We start from the raw sequence: 15,101 nt of genomic DNA, 5'->3' as shown, positions 1-15,101 counted from the left end.
TCGCTTTTAATTAATTTGTAAACATTTCGAAAAACATAATTCCATATGGGGTATTGTGTGTAGGCCAGTGACAAAAAAATCTCAATTTAATCGATTTTAAATTAAGGCTGTAACACAACAAAATGTGGAAAAAGTCAAGGGGTGTGAGTAATTTCTGAAGGCACCATGAGAACCATAAAATTGCGTCCAGTGTGGACATTGTACCTCCTGATAAAATGACGTGTGCATAAACCTGTGTACGTTAATTTTAAAATATACAGTTCCAGCTAAACCAGGACAAGAAGAATTTGTCCAACTCTCAGGTACATTCAGGGCCTCCATGCACCTCTTAACCTAAAGATGGAGTACAGGGCAATAATAGGTAATTCATCATTCACTCACTGAAATAGACTACACAGGCAAGTGGTAATATGTCTTTCCCATTTACCATGTAGTTATTCAGATTTTATCTTATTCTCTCAGATTCAGCACTTGCCCTTTCTACAAAGTTCCAAACTTGCCCTAGACATATTCAGAGTGATGAGAGCTTTAGGTTCGAGGGCATTCTTAATGGTATTTGAATACTGCCATCATTCTGCAGTTTTACAAAGGGATGGGTGTGTGACTAACATCATGGTCATAGGTGTTTTCTTGCAGATCAAGCCCAATGTGAATTGATGGGAGAGCCACATCTCATGATGCAGTACAAGTTGGGATGGATGTGAGGATGTCTCCTAACTATGTTACATTTGTCATGTATGTGACCAAGACAAAGGAGATGATTGTGGACTACAGGAAAAAAAAGAGGACTGAGCATGCCCCCATTCTCATCGACGGGGCTGTAGTGGAACAGGTTGAGAGCTTCAAGTTACTTGGTGTCCACATCACCAACTAACTATCATGGTCCAAACACACCAAGACAGTCGTGAAGAGGGCACAACAAAGCCTATTCCCCCTCAGGAGACTGAAAAGATTTGGCATGGGTCCTCAGATCCTCAAAAAATTCTACAGCTGCAGCATCCTGACTGGTTGCATCACCGCCTGGTATGGCAACTGCTTGGCCTCCGACCACAAGGCACTACAGAGGGTAGTGCGTACGGCCCAGTACATCACTGGGGCCAAGCTTCCTGCCATCCAGGACCTCTATACCAGGCGGTGTCAGAGGAAGGCCCTCAAAATTGTCAGACTCCAGCCACCCTAGTCATAGACTGTTCTCTCTGCTACTGCACGGCAAGCGGTACCAGAGTGCCAAGTCTAGGTCCAAAAGACTTCTCAACAGCTTCTACCCCCAAGCCATAAGACTCCTGAACAGCTAATCATGGCTACCCGGACTATTTGCACTGCCCCCCCACCCCATCTTTTTACGCTGCTGCCACTCTGTTAATTATGTATGCATAATCACTTTAACTCTACCCACATGTATACCTCAACTAGCCGGTGCCCCCGCACATTGACTCTGCACCGGTACCCCCCTGTATATATAGCCTCCCTACTGTTATTTTACTTCTGCTCTTTTTTTCAACACTTTTTTGTTGTTGTTTTATTTTACTTTTTTTATTAAAAAATAAATGCATTGTTGGTTAAGGGCTGTAAGTAAGCATTTCACTGTAATGTCTACACCTGTTGTATTCTGCACATGTGGCCAATAAAATGTGATTTGATCTGATGTGGTTTCATTTGTGTTTTTTATATTTTTGGTTGGGTTCTTGCATGTCTTTAAAGACGATCATATTTCACACTGCAATTATATGCTGATGGACAACATATTGTTTAATGGAGTTTTTATTAGTTTTATGAAGCATCACACAAGCTTTTTGATAGAAATGAAGCAACTCACAAGTCGTACCATCTCCTTCCTATACTAGATAGTGTAATCCGCAATATAGAACATTACTCATGTCATTTGAGGTAATCTGTCATAGCAAACTCCATTTGGCATTATCTTAACTATTGGAAGGACAACACTGCTTCAACTAAGTAGGGAAGGTAACCAGGATAGTTTAAAGAACTCAGGAGTAGCATTTCTTTGATTTACAGCAATACCAGAGTATTCTGCTTCATCTCTCAAACTTTGCACATACAGTATATGACATACGTCTGCCCTAATGAGCATGATATAAAATGGTTGATATAATACAGATGCAATAGATGTCTTCTTAAATGGTGACAACAAAAGGAGGAAATGTTTTTTAAAAGCTTTTCATTACAATCTTAAATGTTAACATTGAACTGAAGTCAAATGAACAGTATATATATTAATAAAACACTTATTTCCTAACAATGTGCAGAATAAACCATAAAACTGTTAAATGGATGCCTATAATAGGATGTAGATATGGATCCTGTCTGTCGTAATCCTTCAGTCTAGCTTCTCCTCCTGGAAGTAGTCTGCATCATTGAGATGGTCCTGGAACTTCTCATATTGCTGAGAGAGACAGATATGGGAGTGAAGTGGTGAGGAAAATCCGAAAGTATCGATTTCTATTCCACAAAATGACAGTGTGGGGGAGCAAGTAAGAGGGTTTTCTGAAACAGACAGATGTGGATGATAATTCAATGAGGAGTACTGTTCTTTTATGGAGGGGAAGTGGGGTACATACCTCTGAGATCCAGCCACTCTCCTCCAGTTTGGTGAACACCCTTTTCACTGTTTCCTTCACTGGCTCCTCTCCATTCTTCTCCTCCTCCATCACTGTCCGGCAGTGTTGAAACAAGTGGTACTTGAAGTGTTTCAGAGCATGATACACCCCTGTTCGGCTGGCACAAACGGAGCCCACACTGAAAGCCTGCCATTTAGGAAAGATACATGCAAGGTGACCTGTCATTGAAAACACTCCCTTAGACAAACAGCAAACCTGACATTTCACAAAAGGATAAATTGGTGCAAGGTCCGATACATAATTATTTGATCTGATGATACGGTGCTGATGTTGATCCGTTTTGATGTACTTTTAGTTAATGGGATTTGATGGGATTCCAATGTATGCTTTCTTCTGGGGACAGAGATGGATAAAACAAAGACAGTGTTGATTTCTTTTCAGATGTAGTACCTGTGTGTCATCGGGCATGAATTGGTCCTCTTGGAGGCTGTTGAGATCGTACAGTTGCCCTGAGAGACGCACACTGAAACTGCATGGTCTCTGGAGCTTGCATGCCTCACAAACACTCTGATGCAATCCTAACTTCAAGAGCCGGACCTTGGGGTAACACTCCACCCGCTCCTGCACATGGACACACAAAAACACATACCAGTTTCTATATATTGTTTTTTAACATAATATAAGAATGGAAGTCTTAGCCAAAGTACAAGCATTGCTGTATAGATGAGATCAATGAATATGCAGCCAATGTTGAATGACTACACACAAACTCCTGTTTAAGTTCTGTGAAATGGTTCTTTACCTTGTACCGGTCGGTCCAGCGGCTCCGCTGTTTCAGGTTCTCCAGGCGAGGGAGGATCATCCGCTCATCAAAGTGGAACAGCGACGCCTTCATCTCCTGAGCATATCGCTTTGTCCGATCACCGCCTGCTCACAGTTATCAACCAAATAGATTCTCTATACTTGGATCATGATGTTGATTGGGGATGGTGTTTGAGACCGCTAATTGTTTAAAAACACTTACCATAAAGAGACTTGAGAAAGGTTTCATCCAGGACGTTGATCATAAGGGCTTTGAGGACCACTTGAAAGTGATTGAGCTGAGACCCAGTGATGACTAGGAAAAGGAGGAAAGAAGCAAAGGAATCATAAAACAGTGTGCTTTTACCTGTAAACATTGACCCATGATAAAGTGTGTCAGCTGACTCACACTGGCGTGGAAGAGAAACAGCTTTTTCATCTGACACCTCCTCACTCTTGTCCCCTGTCTTATCCTCAACTATGAAGTCCTTCAGACTGTCGCTGTGATCTGCTGCCTCTTCTTCACTGCTGCCCAGCAATAATTCAGGGGTATCCTCTTCATCATCATTATCATCATCACCACTAACATCTTCAGCTACTTTACCCTTGTCTTCATCACCTGAATCCTGGATATTTACAAGAGAACCACAGCAATACATGGGTTGTAAAACAATGTTCAACATCAAAGAACGTTTCCTCAGTACCCTATAGTCCATATATGGACAGATTAATGTGGGTGTATGCAACATGATTCTGCCCAAAGGATCAACACTTATGTTATGTTCGTTTACATGATATGTTGGTAAGATACCTCCAACGTGACCCTGCGTTTCGGAACGCGGGACTTCATCTTCTTGGATAATGCCAGGAGTTTAGACTGGCGTTGCTTTCGTTTAGCTGCGGTCTCTTTAGCTTCGGCAACTGTTTTGTCCTTTTGTGCGGCACTCTCGTCCTCTGAATCGGAATCTTGGCTTTGCTGTTTTATGCGTTTTTTGGGAACGACTTTCCTTTTAGGCTTGGTTCCTACGTCGCTGTCAGAGTCGCTGGAGCTGTCAGCGAGGACGCGCTTCCGACGAGGACGGGATCTACCTTCGCTGGAGCTACTACCATCGCTGGCAGGGCTCTGTTCCCCACTGGCAGGTGTACTTTCGCTCCCACTGTCCGAATTCTGACTGTAACTCTCTGAAGCGCTGATGCTGGTCGTGCTCGCGCAGGACTCCTCGTCACTGTCATCAAGGATAGACGACGGCAGACCGATTTGAGCCCTTTTCTTCGACGCTTCAGCTTTATTTTTTCGCAACGTCGCGAACACTTTACGCTTGTACAGGCTTTCCATTGTTGCTTACACAGTGTTGCCAAGTTAACGGTCCAAATAAACGTTAAATAACGTTAGCAATACTGGCTGGCTAGCTAGCAATTAGCTAATGTGAGATGCAGAACATGCTCATTAAAAAAAATGCGAGCAATCATATGTAAACAACGTTCATCTGGGTTGATACCAAGCTTTACTACGGTGAACCTTTAAAAAACATCAAATTGTATCTCGTGTGCACCTTTTGTTTTTGTTTTGTTGATGTTTCTTGTGCTTCTTCCCACTTCCGCTCTCGACTCCCGCCCTCCACTCAAAAGAAGGGCCTCTAAAATCATAGCGCCTCTCCTGGCCATTCTAGTGAAATTACTACTTTTTTCCCCTTTAGGCCCACTTGTGCGAAGACAATTAGTGATATATATTTTTTGCTAATGTGCATTATGTATACAAATAAGCTTAATTTATATAAAAATATGTTGTTAAAAGCTTTATTTATTCATGTCTCAATTCAGAAAAAAATAGTAATTTATTTTAAAAATAGTAATGTATTCAGGAAAAGTGGTAAATGTTCTTCACAAATCAGAGAATCAAACATGTAACACATGTCAGCAATAAGAAGGCTTTTTAACATTTATAATCAGCAAGAAAGCATTTTAAGCATTTATTAATGACCAGACAAGAATGGCACCATCTGACCCTGCTGATAATAAGTACTCCCCCTTGTCATCAAAGATTACACTCTGGACAGCGTCATCATGGCCCAATAAACTGGACACCTGAGTTGATGCCAGCTCCACCAGCTTAACTGAGCCATCATTACTGGCGATAGCTAGTGTCCGGCCTGATGGGCTGAAGGCCACTTGGTTGCTAGGATGTGGCCCATGACTGCTACTTTCCTCACATCCCATAGTTTGCCAACACCGTATGAATCACAGGAGGCAACAGTGTCGCCCAGTGCATTAAAGGTGGCATGGTTGCAGGAATGCTGGGTTTTATCAGCAGAGCAAGTACGAAGAGTGTTGGAAAAGGGCAGGAAAGTAACACTGTTGACTGAGTCAACGTGGCCAAGAAGGGTGCTACGACAGCGCTCCCTTTGCAGGTCCCACACCTTTGTAGTGTCCATTGAGCAAGAGGCGACAAAGTCCCCACATGAGTGGAAGGAGCAGCCCCATGTGGCATGGGTGTGGTCATTCAGAGTCAGGATGCAGCGGCCTTGGGAGAAATCCCAGATCCTTACTGTTGTGTCTCCACTGGTGGTGGCCAGGCTTCCACCATTTGGGTGAAAGCTGCAGCCAGAGAGCCAATCACTATGACCCACCCCAGTCATGATCATCTCCCCCACAGGCATACCCCATAACCTCCAGAGCTGATCGTCACTGGAGGAGGCTACAATAAACCTGATGGGGTGCAGGGCGAGACAGCTTATTGGCAGGGATGGGCCTTCAGTGAGTTGGTGAGGCAGAATCCAGATGCTTTAGTGCTCTGTGAGGCCAGAGCTTTTATTTGGCCTAAGTAGGGGTTCATACAGCTGCTGACAGGAAACTCAGAATCTTTGGGGTGTTTCTGAGATGTGTTTTTGGTTGGGTCTTTGTCTTGGTCATAGAGGGCAATTCCATAATTCTGTAGTCGTACTCTTTTCCCAGACTTACTCTGGTATTTCTCCTGTTCTGGGGGAAGACCTGTCTCTCTGTTGGCTGAGCGGATTGTGGATGATGAGTGTGTATTACGCAGGGTGGTTACCAGGCCGTTGGCCTGGCCACATGTTCTGTCCCTCTCTAAACTGATAAGCATCTTCTGTTTCAGCGCCACTTGGTACCTATCACAGCTGCTTCAGTGCAGGCTCATTTGACCCATAGTGCTTCTTCAGTGGTTTGATGTCTTCAACAAGCCTGTTCTTCTCTTGGACAACACGCTTATGCTGCAGGCGATGGAAATCCCTCTTTCTGAAGCTTGATCAGTATTTCACCAGCTTTGAAAGCTGCCTGACTGAAGCTGTCCCACTCTCTCTGCACATTATTCAGCTCATTGTCTATAAATTGGTTGTGCCTATATGCGTCAAGCACAAACTCCACCAGCTCGGTATTCAACAACCCCCTCTGCACCATTTCGTACCACTCTGCTTGGAAGCAATCCAAAGTTCTGCTCATGCCCATTTTGACAAGGAAGTTGCGGAGAAAATCATCCACCACTTCTGGAATGTGGGAGATGGGTTGCTTAGCTGAACTGAGCCTCTGCTCTGTAACAAGGACCCCGTTTCATCTGAGGCATCGCGCAATGCTCTTATCGCTGCCTCCAAATCCTCATCCCCCTCTGCCATGCTCCTTTCTTCATAGGCCAGAACTTCCTCATGTTGATAATCGTCTTCTGAGTCATCTGGTATCGACACCTTTTCGAGGTAATATGGCCCATCGACAGATTCTTGCGCTGTTTCATTTTTCGCAGCCATTCTTCCAACAACCCCTCTCTGTGTTTGTTTACCCGTCTCCATGGTCACGAGTTTGCAACATAAAATCTGCCCAGTATACATGGAATGTGATAGGCCTACAGCAGGGGTGTCAAACTCATTCCACCGAGGGCCGAGTGTCTGCGCGTTTTTGTTTTTCCCTTTCAATGAAGACCTAGACAACCAGGTGAAGGGAGTTCCTTATTAGGTGACCTTAATTCATCGATCAAGTACAAGGAAGGAGAACTGTTCATTTACTAACCTGCAATGGCAAAACAATTACAGCAGGTGGCATATTCAATTCGCAGTTGATGCTATAGGACCGCTCAATGACACACACAGCCTTACAGAGCTCTCTCTCTCTCTCTCTCTCTCTCTCTCTCTCTCTCTCTCTCTCTCTCTCTCTCTCTCTCTCTCTCTCTCTCTCTCTCTCTCTCTCTCTCTCTCTCTCTCTCTCTCTCTCACACACACACACACTTTTGCACTGATCTCTGCATATTAAAATGTCAGTCCCCCATTTCACCTGCTCTATAAGCTATAGCCTATACACTCTTTGAAAAAAGGGTTCCAAAAGGGTTCTTTGGCTGTCCTCATAGGAAAACCATTTTTGGTTCCAAGCAGAACCCATTTGGGTTCCATGTAGAACCCAAAAAGGTTCTGGCTGGAACCAAAAGGGTTCTACCTGGAACCAAAAATGATTTTTCAAATGGTTATCCTATGGGGACAATCGAAGAGCCCTTTTAGGTTCTAGATAGTACATTTTTTCTAACAGTGTAGGTTTGTTCCTCCTCACCTTACTCTATAACACAATTGTATCCATATGTCAAAGTGCCATCTGATCTAAACATGGAAATGTATGGAAACAGCTCTTGAAAAAAAATGTGCCTATGATCTGGCTGGTTCTTGAAATTGAACTTGACTGACAATCGGGGGCTATGTTTCTCTTCTCAACTGGCAACCAATAGGAAGCCAAGAAAGGATACGTGGATGCGACAGATTTGGAGACTGTGGTAAGTAAAGTAGCATTCAGATGTCAGTGTAGACAGAGGAGGAGAGAGGGGAGGCAGGGCGATCGAAGAATAGGCGTTAACGCATTCAAGCTCTGTCCAGACTTGAGGGTCACCTGTTAGGCGCAAGACATGAGCCATCCAAATGAGAAAGATGCCTCCGGCACAACCGAAAGTAAACCTAAATCGCCCATGCTTTCCTCATACTGCATCGAAAGCATACTCGGCCGAAGAAGTCCCCTCAAAGTCAGACTCACTGGAATGCAAAGTTTACCAATGCTGCTGACTGGGAGTGCGGAGCATAATGCGCCTTTGGAAGGTAAGACAATATGTTGTAAGTTGACTGCTACCTTTCACTATAACCCATATGCAATTATAGAAAACATCTCCAAATGTATATTGCATTTGCAGCTAAACACACTTGCATTTTATTTAATGTGGCGAATGGCCTTTGCAATTAAAGTACATTTCATTAGGCCTATGTTGTTTTAAAGAAGCCTATGCCCTATAGACAACATTACCTTATAAAAAAAGGGCTATTATAATGTGATGAAACGTATCATATTGCATGTTGCGCTGTTGATTATTTATAAATTCCTTAAAATAAACGATCTCTCTTTGCAGCCTCTCAGAAAGATGCGGACATGCACCTGCCTACCAAGTTGCGGCGTCTGTATGGCCCAGGGGGAAAGCTCATGGACTCCAGACGGGGAATTCACGAGCATGAGGAGCAAGAAGACAGGGAGCGTCCTCTAGACAAAGTCTACGAAAATTTGAAAATCACTCAGGCGCCACAAGTTAGCATCAGCCGCAGTAAATCCTACAGGGAAAATGCGTCCCACAGTCAGAGCGAGGAAGATCAGAACCTCGGGCGAGGGACAGAGGAGCACGCGGAACTTGGCGCCGTAAAGTTCGAGGAGGACACTGGCAAGGACCACATCTGCGAAGAAATAGAAATGTCCCCAAAGAACGGAGAGAGTTTGCACATCAATGGAGATGTAAAAGACGGAGAGGACAGCGTCTGCCTCTCAGCTGGCAGTGACTCAGAGGAGGGGATGCTAAAGCGAAAACAGAGGAGATACAGGACTACGTTTACCAGTTATCAGCTTGAGGAGCTGGAGAGAGCTTTCCAAAAGACGCACTACCCCGATGTGTTCACGAGGTAGCATTCTCATTTGCCAGCACTTATCAGTTATCTTTACACTATGAAAATCTGTTGCATATATGCCTATAGGCCTATTGTCATAAAACAATTTTTTTGAGCTCTTAAAAATAAAAAATTTGATAATCCAAATAGGAAGTCTAGAGATATGATTCGAAAGTGAGCCTTTCTTAATGGTCAATTTTTGCATTGAGGTGATTAAAAATATATTATTGTTTGGCTTAGAAATGTAAGAATATGAAACATCTTTTATCATTACATTTGAGCATTATCAGAAGAGTAATATTGTTCATTACATTATTATTAATAATTATTATAAAGCAGTCATATTACGCAATAATAATAATAATAATAATAATAATAATAATACATGTAATACACTAACAATATAAATCACACACAACAAAACGAAATATTAAAAGATGTGTGTGCGCAACAATTCCTATCAAGGAATAGAATAACCGTTTAAACCAATTGTAATGATTTACATTTTAGTCATTTAGCAGACGCTCTTATACAGAGCGACTTACAGTTAGTGAGTGCATAAATTTTTCATACTGGCCGCCCGTGGGAAACGAACCCACAACCCTGGCGTTGCAAGCGCCATGCTCTACCAACTGAGCTACAGGAGACCTGCACATAGTCGTTCACATTTGAATTATTATTAATTATTATTGTGGATTTTATTATCGATAGTCTAATTGTGGTTGCCAAAAAGATTTCCCAAAAAGATTTGTACAAAACGTTTAAATTCTTGATGTCAGTTGAAGTTGGCTGCTACAGATAAAAATGTTTGCTAAATGGCAGAGCAAGTTGTTGGCATAATTGCATCTTTACAAAAACATATTTGTGAGATTGTATATTTATTGCTTGATTCACAAAGGAAAATTTGGAAGAATATTCATGGCTCTTGGTAGAGGTAATGTAGGCACAATTTATATTATTTATTTTCAAAGAAGCCTACGCACATAGCCTAATCCAACGACGATATTTATTTAATATAATGTGAATTGTATCGTTATCATTTAAGCTTGTATTACTGTCACCATTGGATTTGGATTTGGACGAGGAAAGCTATGATGATAACTGAATATCATGTGCAATTTTTTCTTCTTTCAATTTAGGGAGGAGTTAGCGATGCGGTTGGATCTCACTGAGGCGCGTGTGCAAGTGAGTGTCAATTATTATTAGTTCATATTTTACATTATTATGACCAGCCGACGATAGCCTATTAGTGCTATTCATTCTACTACCATATTTAAATTCGACAACATGCAACATTATAGGGTAGCCTATATTAACGTTAATTATAATAACATTTTATATTATAGACCTAATTGTATATTATGATTATTATTATTATTACTACATTTGTAATTCATTTGTAATACAGTTGACTTTAGACATGCAGCGAGAGCAGTGGCGATTTTAGCATGTAAATCTTGGTGGGGCAAAAGATTAATAAAAGTGGGATGCATGCCAGCAAAGCCACAACGCAACACTAAACAATACATTAATTGCAATATAACGGTAACAAACGGTGCTCACAAACTGTTACGGCTTACATAAAGCTGTCCCAACAGCAGTCCCAACATCTTACCACTGCTACACCTGGCTATCAGCGGAGCCTTGTCCGGCAGCGAAACAGTTAATTCAGCCTCATTTACTGCCTTTAAAAAAAACATATCTGATATGGCTGACTTGCTTAAACACATGTGGTTTCTAATGACACTTGAGATGTACAAACTATGGCATAAGGGAACGACAAACGGATAAGAGGCAATCCTTAATTGCCATTAATGAGCGAGCTAGGACGGACTATTTGTTTAGCGCTTTTGAAATGTACAGCGACATAATTCAGAACATGGGCCGTTCTTACAGTATTCTCCCTGTACACCAAGTCAGAACCGTAGGATACATAAAAGGGGCATATAAGCAGACAATGAAAGCTCTTACAATATTCGATGATTACATTTATCTAAAACAGGTTATAGGCTACATGTGCACCACCAAATCAGAACAGTAGGCGAAATTAAGAGGGATAAATAGACCAAATTATTAGGGTGAGGCACATGGGCTACTAACAGCTTACTACACAACATACACTTAGTATTACTTTCTTAGCTACAGTATATATATCTCCCTGGCATATTACATAATTTATGCAGCAGCATACAAGACATTTTTGGACTCACCTTGTTGTGCTGTGCTCACTTGAACAGGAAGGTGGCGCGGCGGCCCTTCGTGGGCAAATTTTGTCATCAAAGAAAGAGAAAGAGGCCGGATTTACAATTTCAAGTTTGATGACCATTCAAAACGTATTTTCCCAGTTGGAGCTCGTTTAATCCCGATTTCCCAGTTGTCTTGAACTCACTGAAGTCAAGTTTCCGCAGTTCAGAGTTAACAGTTGTTTTGAGCACTGCACAAATCATGCTTCATTGACAGCATGGCCAATGTTGAATGTTTATCATTTTAAATTTGGAAAAGAGCCCCTTAATCCCAGATTTGGGACCACACAGCCACTCCACTGAATAGCAGGCTAGTGATTGCTTTGCAATGCTTGCAGTTAGCCACTGTCACCGATTCCTTCCAAACCACTCATTGTTGAATTTGCGATTTCCAACTTGTTGTGTAATGTTTATGTCCAATGATGAGCACCAATACGTTTTATCTATAATTTCTCTTCATTATTTCTCTTCATATGGCAAGGATTAAAAAGGATTTGCCAGTAGATTGTCGACTTGATTCATGATGATGACTGCTAGCTAAGATTTTGAAAGTATGATGTTGACATGATCAGTCCAATCAAAGCTACTGTAGACATAACGTGATTTGACATCATTTTATCTGTGGCCAATGACCTTGAGCCTTCTTGGATGGGCACTTCTAATGTAACTATATGGCAGCACCCAAGGGGCTTCAATTTTCGAGCGCTACCCTTAGACTAGGCGGTGACTTTAGTGCCCCATGAGTGACAGAACACTGAGCCAATCACGGCGCAACTAGAGAACATTACCAACACCTACGCTCCGTATTTTCCGCTGGCTGCCCCACAACCACAGAAAGCACTGAGCTAGGCTGAAACACCTGCATTTTGGAGCTGCCTTACTTAAGAAAACAAAAAAGAGACCATGTTTGTATGCAGCTTTATTAACTCAATTCTATATATTTTTACATTGTTTGCAAACTGATATGTGACACGTATTAATGCCAAAATAACATGCAAAACAGGCAAGCCCCCCCCAAAACCCCCCCACCTGCCCTGAATGACGGGTCGCCACTGAGCGAGAGGAGAAATTATTCAAACACACCAGAAAAATGAATTTGCTTCAGGGCGTTCATGACTGTATGGTGCACTTAACAGTGCAAACAGAGCCAGTGTTGACGAAAGTGACATCCTTGCATAGCAGTGGCGGGGTAATGCTATTTGATTTCCCATCTTCTTATTGTAATAGCCGTGCATTGATCCGATTTCTCACACCTTAAGTGAGATAGACGCCATTGTAAGTGTTAGCTACACTACCATCCTCATATAGAACATTGCTTACATTTTGAAACTTGAGTCTCAACCTTAGATACCAGACTACGCATTTACCCCTCCCCCCCATGTCACTCGCTTCGGAGCTGTAGATGAGCAAATCACTCTATGGAGAGGTGATAAAACCTTGTAAATTCCATATGTTTCATTTTATAGCCAGTGTCAAGTCTGAATGGGAGGGGAACCTGGTTGCACATTCCCTCCCTCTCTGTTCTCTTCACTGTCTCCACACTAGTTGATTTACTTTCAATTTGCACATAATCTGCTTTATTGTCATGTCCAAACTGCAATAAATAAAAAATTAATAAATAGACAACTGTTACCCAACATTTTGAAATAAACAAACCCTAACCCCAACCCCAGGTCTAATGGTCTTTCTCTTCCTCCCTGTAAGGTGTGGTTCCAAAACCGCCGAGCTAAGTGGCGGAAGCGGGAGAAAGCTGGGGTTCAGACTCACCCCCCGGGACACCCCTTCTCTGGACCCCTGGGTGCAGCACACCACCTGAGCCACTACCTGGAGGGAAGTCCTTTCTCGCCCCACTCTCACCCCTCCCTGGAGTCTGCCTGGACTGCTGCTGCCACCTCGTTCCAGGGTCTGACCCAGCCCCTCGCCAGCTCTGCCGCCCCCCTGGGATTTGGCCCCTTCCTGGGAGCAGCCATGTTTAGACATCCCACCTTTATTAGCCCCTCCTTTGGAAGGTGAGCACTGCCAACAACTCTACATTAGTAAGGCTGCAACTGATTGGAGTGGTACCATCTGGACTGTATGTCTAATTCATTATTACTAACTTTTCTCTCGTTCCCTGTCATCTTCTGTATCTTCCCTCTCTCTTCCAACCTTCTCGCTCTCTCTTTCTCCATCGGCAGACTCTTCTCTAGCATGGGTCCTCTGACACTCTTACGCCAGCCCATACCTGCGGTAGAGACTCCAGTCCAGCCCCCGACGGCATTGTCAGAGCCTTCCCCCTCCTCGCCTGTGGACCGCCGGGCCTCCAGCATCGCAGCACTGCGGCTCAAAGCTAAAGAGCACTCAGCTCAGCTGACACAACTTAACATCCTTCCTTCCAGCATGACTGGGAAGGAGGTGTGTTGAGAGACATCAAACTCCCTCCAATTCCCTCTACATGGAGCATGAGTCATGACCAAAGGACTAGCAGCTTAGAAGTGGTATAGCACAACAAAACCTTATCTAAACTCCTCCCAAGTTAGTTGTCCCAAGGTTCTGTTAGTCCACACTCTCCACAACAGTGAAACATGCTTTCCTCATGAACTGAAGAAGAGAGAATAAAAAAAAATTGGGCTCCCTGCCCTTTGACCCTCAGGAATGACCCATTAGCAGCCTCTCACAGGGTGCTACGCAGTGTTTCCCAATTCCGGTCCTCGAGTACCCCAAATCTCACATTTCTGTTGTAGCCCCGGACAAAAACACCTGATTCAACTTGTCAAGGGCTTGACAATTAGTTGACAACTAGAATCAGGTGTACTTGTCCGGGGCCACAACAAAAAAAGATGTACTGTTGGGCATCCTCGAGGACCGGAGTTAGAAAAACACTGTGCTACAGGCCACCAAAGGGACAGGCCCTGGAGAGGTTCAGACTGTGTAAGTTTAAATATCATATAATGTACATTTCATGTATTGATAATATGGTGTTTGTTGATAGATTTTCGCAGTCTTCTTAAATTAGTTGGTTATTAAAGTTTGTATTTATGATCAGTCCTGTATGAGCCAGAAGGAAGTTTTCAGGAGGAAAATTGTATTTTATTTTAAACATTATTTCCTGGTTTCAGATGAATCAGTTGAAAAGACCTAAGACAATAAACTGTCAAATGGAAAACGTTGCACCTTTAGTTGCTTTTAACTGTGTTGCAGTGAAATAAAAAATGAAAAGTCAAATAATTATATGGACAGAATAGAGAGGTGTATTCAACAGCATGAAACAGTACAATAACAAGTTTGCAACAGACGACATAAACAGTGGTCTCTCCAATTACTCTTACCCCGTAGAGATGGATGTAGTCTACAGTCTCACTGATGGATATCAAGAGCTGGATTCAACCCTTAAACAGGGACAAAGGTGTGGGTTAAGGATTTATATGGTCATACAGTGGCATTCAAAATGATTTAAACTGATAAAGATGAGCAAAAATGACTGTATAAAATAAATAGTTCAAATACTGAGCTATATTGTATGCAAAAAAAGAAGGGAAATTATATTATTTTATACTAATACAATTGCTCAGAAAAATAGATTTTGTTTAACA

The 15,101-nt window shown here is 42.6% G+C and overlaps 2 protein-coding genes and 1 pseudogene across 4 annotated transcripts; 1 reads left to right on the top strand and 2 right to left on the bottom strand.

The window, feature by feature from the left end:
- Window positions 1-1,743: 1,743 nt before the first annotated feature.
- LOC121580242 (coiled-coil domain-containing protein 82) lies at window positions 1,744-4,993 on the bottom strand. 2 transcript variants are annotated; one of them, XM_041895295.2, is made up of 7 exons: window positions 4,192-4,993; window positions 3,790-4,006; window positions 3,604-3,696; window positions 3,382-3,509; window positions 3,030-3,200; window positions 2,580-2,765; window positions 1,744-2,404 (listed from the first exon to the last, which is right to left on the bottom strand). In XM_041895295.2, exons 1-7 carry the CDS (start codon window positions 4,714-4,716, stop codon window positions 2,339-2,341), a joined length of 1,386 nt encoding a protein of 461 aa, XP_041751229.1. In that variant the 5' UTR covers window positions 4,717-4,993; the 3' UTR covers window positions 1,744-2,338. The 2 variants fall into 2 exon arrangements, with proteins under 2 accessions (XP_041751229.1, XP_041751230.1); XM_041895296.2 differs by having other exon boundaries at window positions 3,382-3,506.
- Window positions 4,994-5,255: 262 nt separating this feature from the next.
- LOC121578924 lies at window positions 5,256-7,135 on the bottom strand (annotated as a pseudogene).
- A 1,038-nt stretch (window positions 7,136-8,173) lies between these two features.
- LOC121579552 (aristaless-related homeobox protein-like) lies at window positions 8,174-14,679 on the top strand. Of its 2 annotated transcripts, none has more exons than XM_041894249.1 (5): window positions 8,174-8,458; window positions 8,764-9,301; window positions 10,426-10,471; window positions 13,234-13,538; window positions 13,707-14,679. In XM_041894249.1, the coding sequence occupies exons 1-5, from the start codon at window positions 8,272-8,274 to the stop codon at window positions 13,930-13,932; spliced, it is 1,302 nt and encodes a 433-aa protein (XP_041750183.1). In that variant the 5' UTR covers window positions 8,174-8,271; the 3' UTR covers window positions 13,933-14,679. The 2 variants fall into 2 exon arrangements, with proteins under 2 accessions (XP_041750183.1, XP_041750182.1); XM_041894248.1 differs by having other exon boundaries at window positions 8,174-8,473.
- The last annotated feature ends 422 nt before the right edge of the window (window positions 14,680-15,101 follow it).

This window comes from Coregonus clupeaformis, chromosome 13, assembly GCF_020615455.1.
Source record: "Coregonus clupeaformis isolate EN_2021a chromosome 13, ASM2061545v1, whole genome shotgun sequence".
In the NCBI taxonomy this organism is placed as follows: domain Eukaryota; kingdom Metazoa; phylum Chordata; class Actinopteri; order Salmoniformes; family Salmonidae; genus Coregonus; species Coregonus clupeaformis.
This window is presented reverse-complemented; position numbering and strand designations above follow the sequence as displayed.

What these genes read in the sequence shown, in the direction of transcription:
- LOC121579552 (XM_041894248.1), top strand. Translation starts at nt 8,272, where the DNA reads ATGAGCCATCCAAATGAGAAAGATGCCTCCGGCACAACCGAAAGTAAA. An exon ending in TACCCCGATGTGTTCACGAG is followed by an intron (nt 9,302 to 10,425) that starts GTAGCATTCTCA and finishes CTTTCAATTTAG; the next exon opens with GGAGGAGTTAGCGATGCGGT. An exon ending in ATTAGCCCCTCCTTTGGAAG is followed by an intron (nt 13,539 to 13,706) that starts GTGAGCACTGCC and finishes CTCCATCGGCAG; the next exon opens with ACTCTTCTCTAGCATGGGTC.
- LOC121580242 (XM_041895295.2), bottom strand. Translation starts at nt 4,716, where the DNA reads ATGGAAAGCCTGTACAAGCGTAAAGTGTTCGCGACGTTGCGAAAAAAT. An exon ending in CTTTCTCAAGTCTCTTTATG is followed by an intron (nt 3,510 to 3,603) that starts GTAAGTGTTTTT and finishes GATAACTGTGAG; the next exon opens with CAGGCGGTGATCGGACAAAG. An exon ending in AGAGTGGCTGGATCTCAGAG is followed by an intron (nt 2,405 to 2,579) that starts GTATGTACCCCA and finishes TGTCTCTCTCAG; the next exon opens with CAATATGAGAAGTTCCAGGA.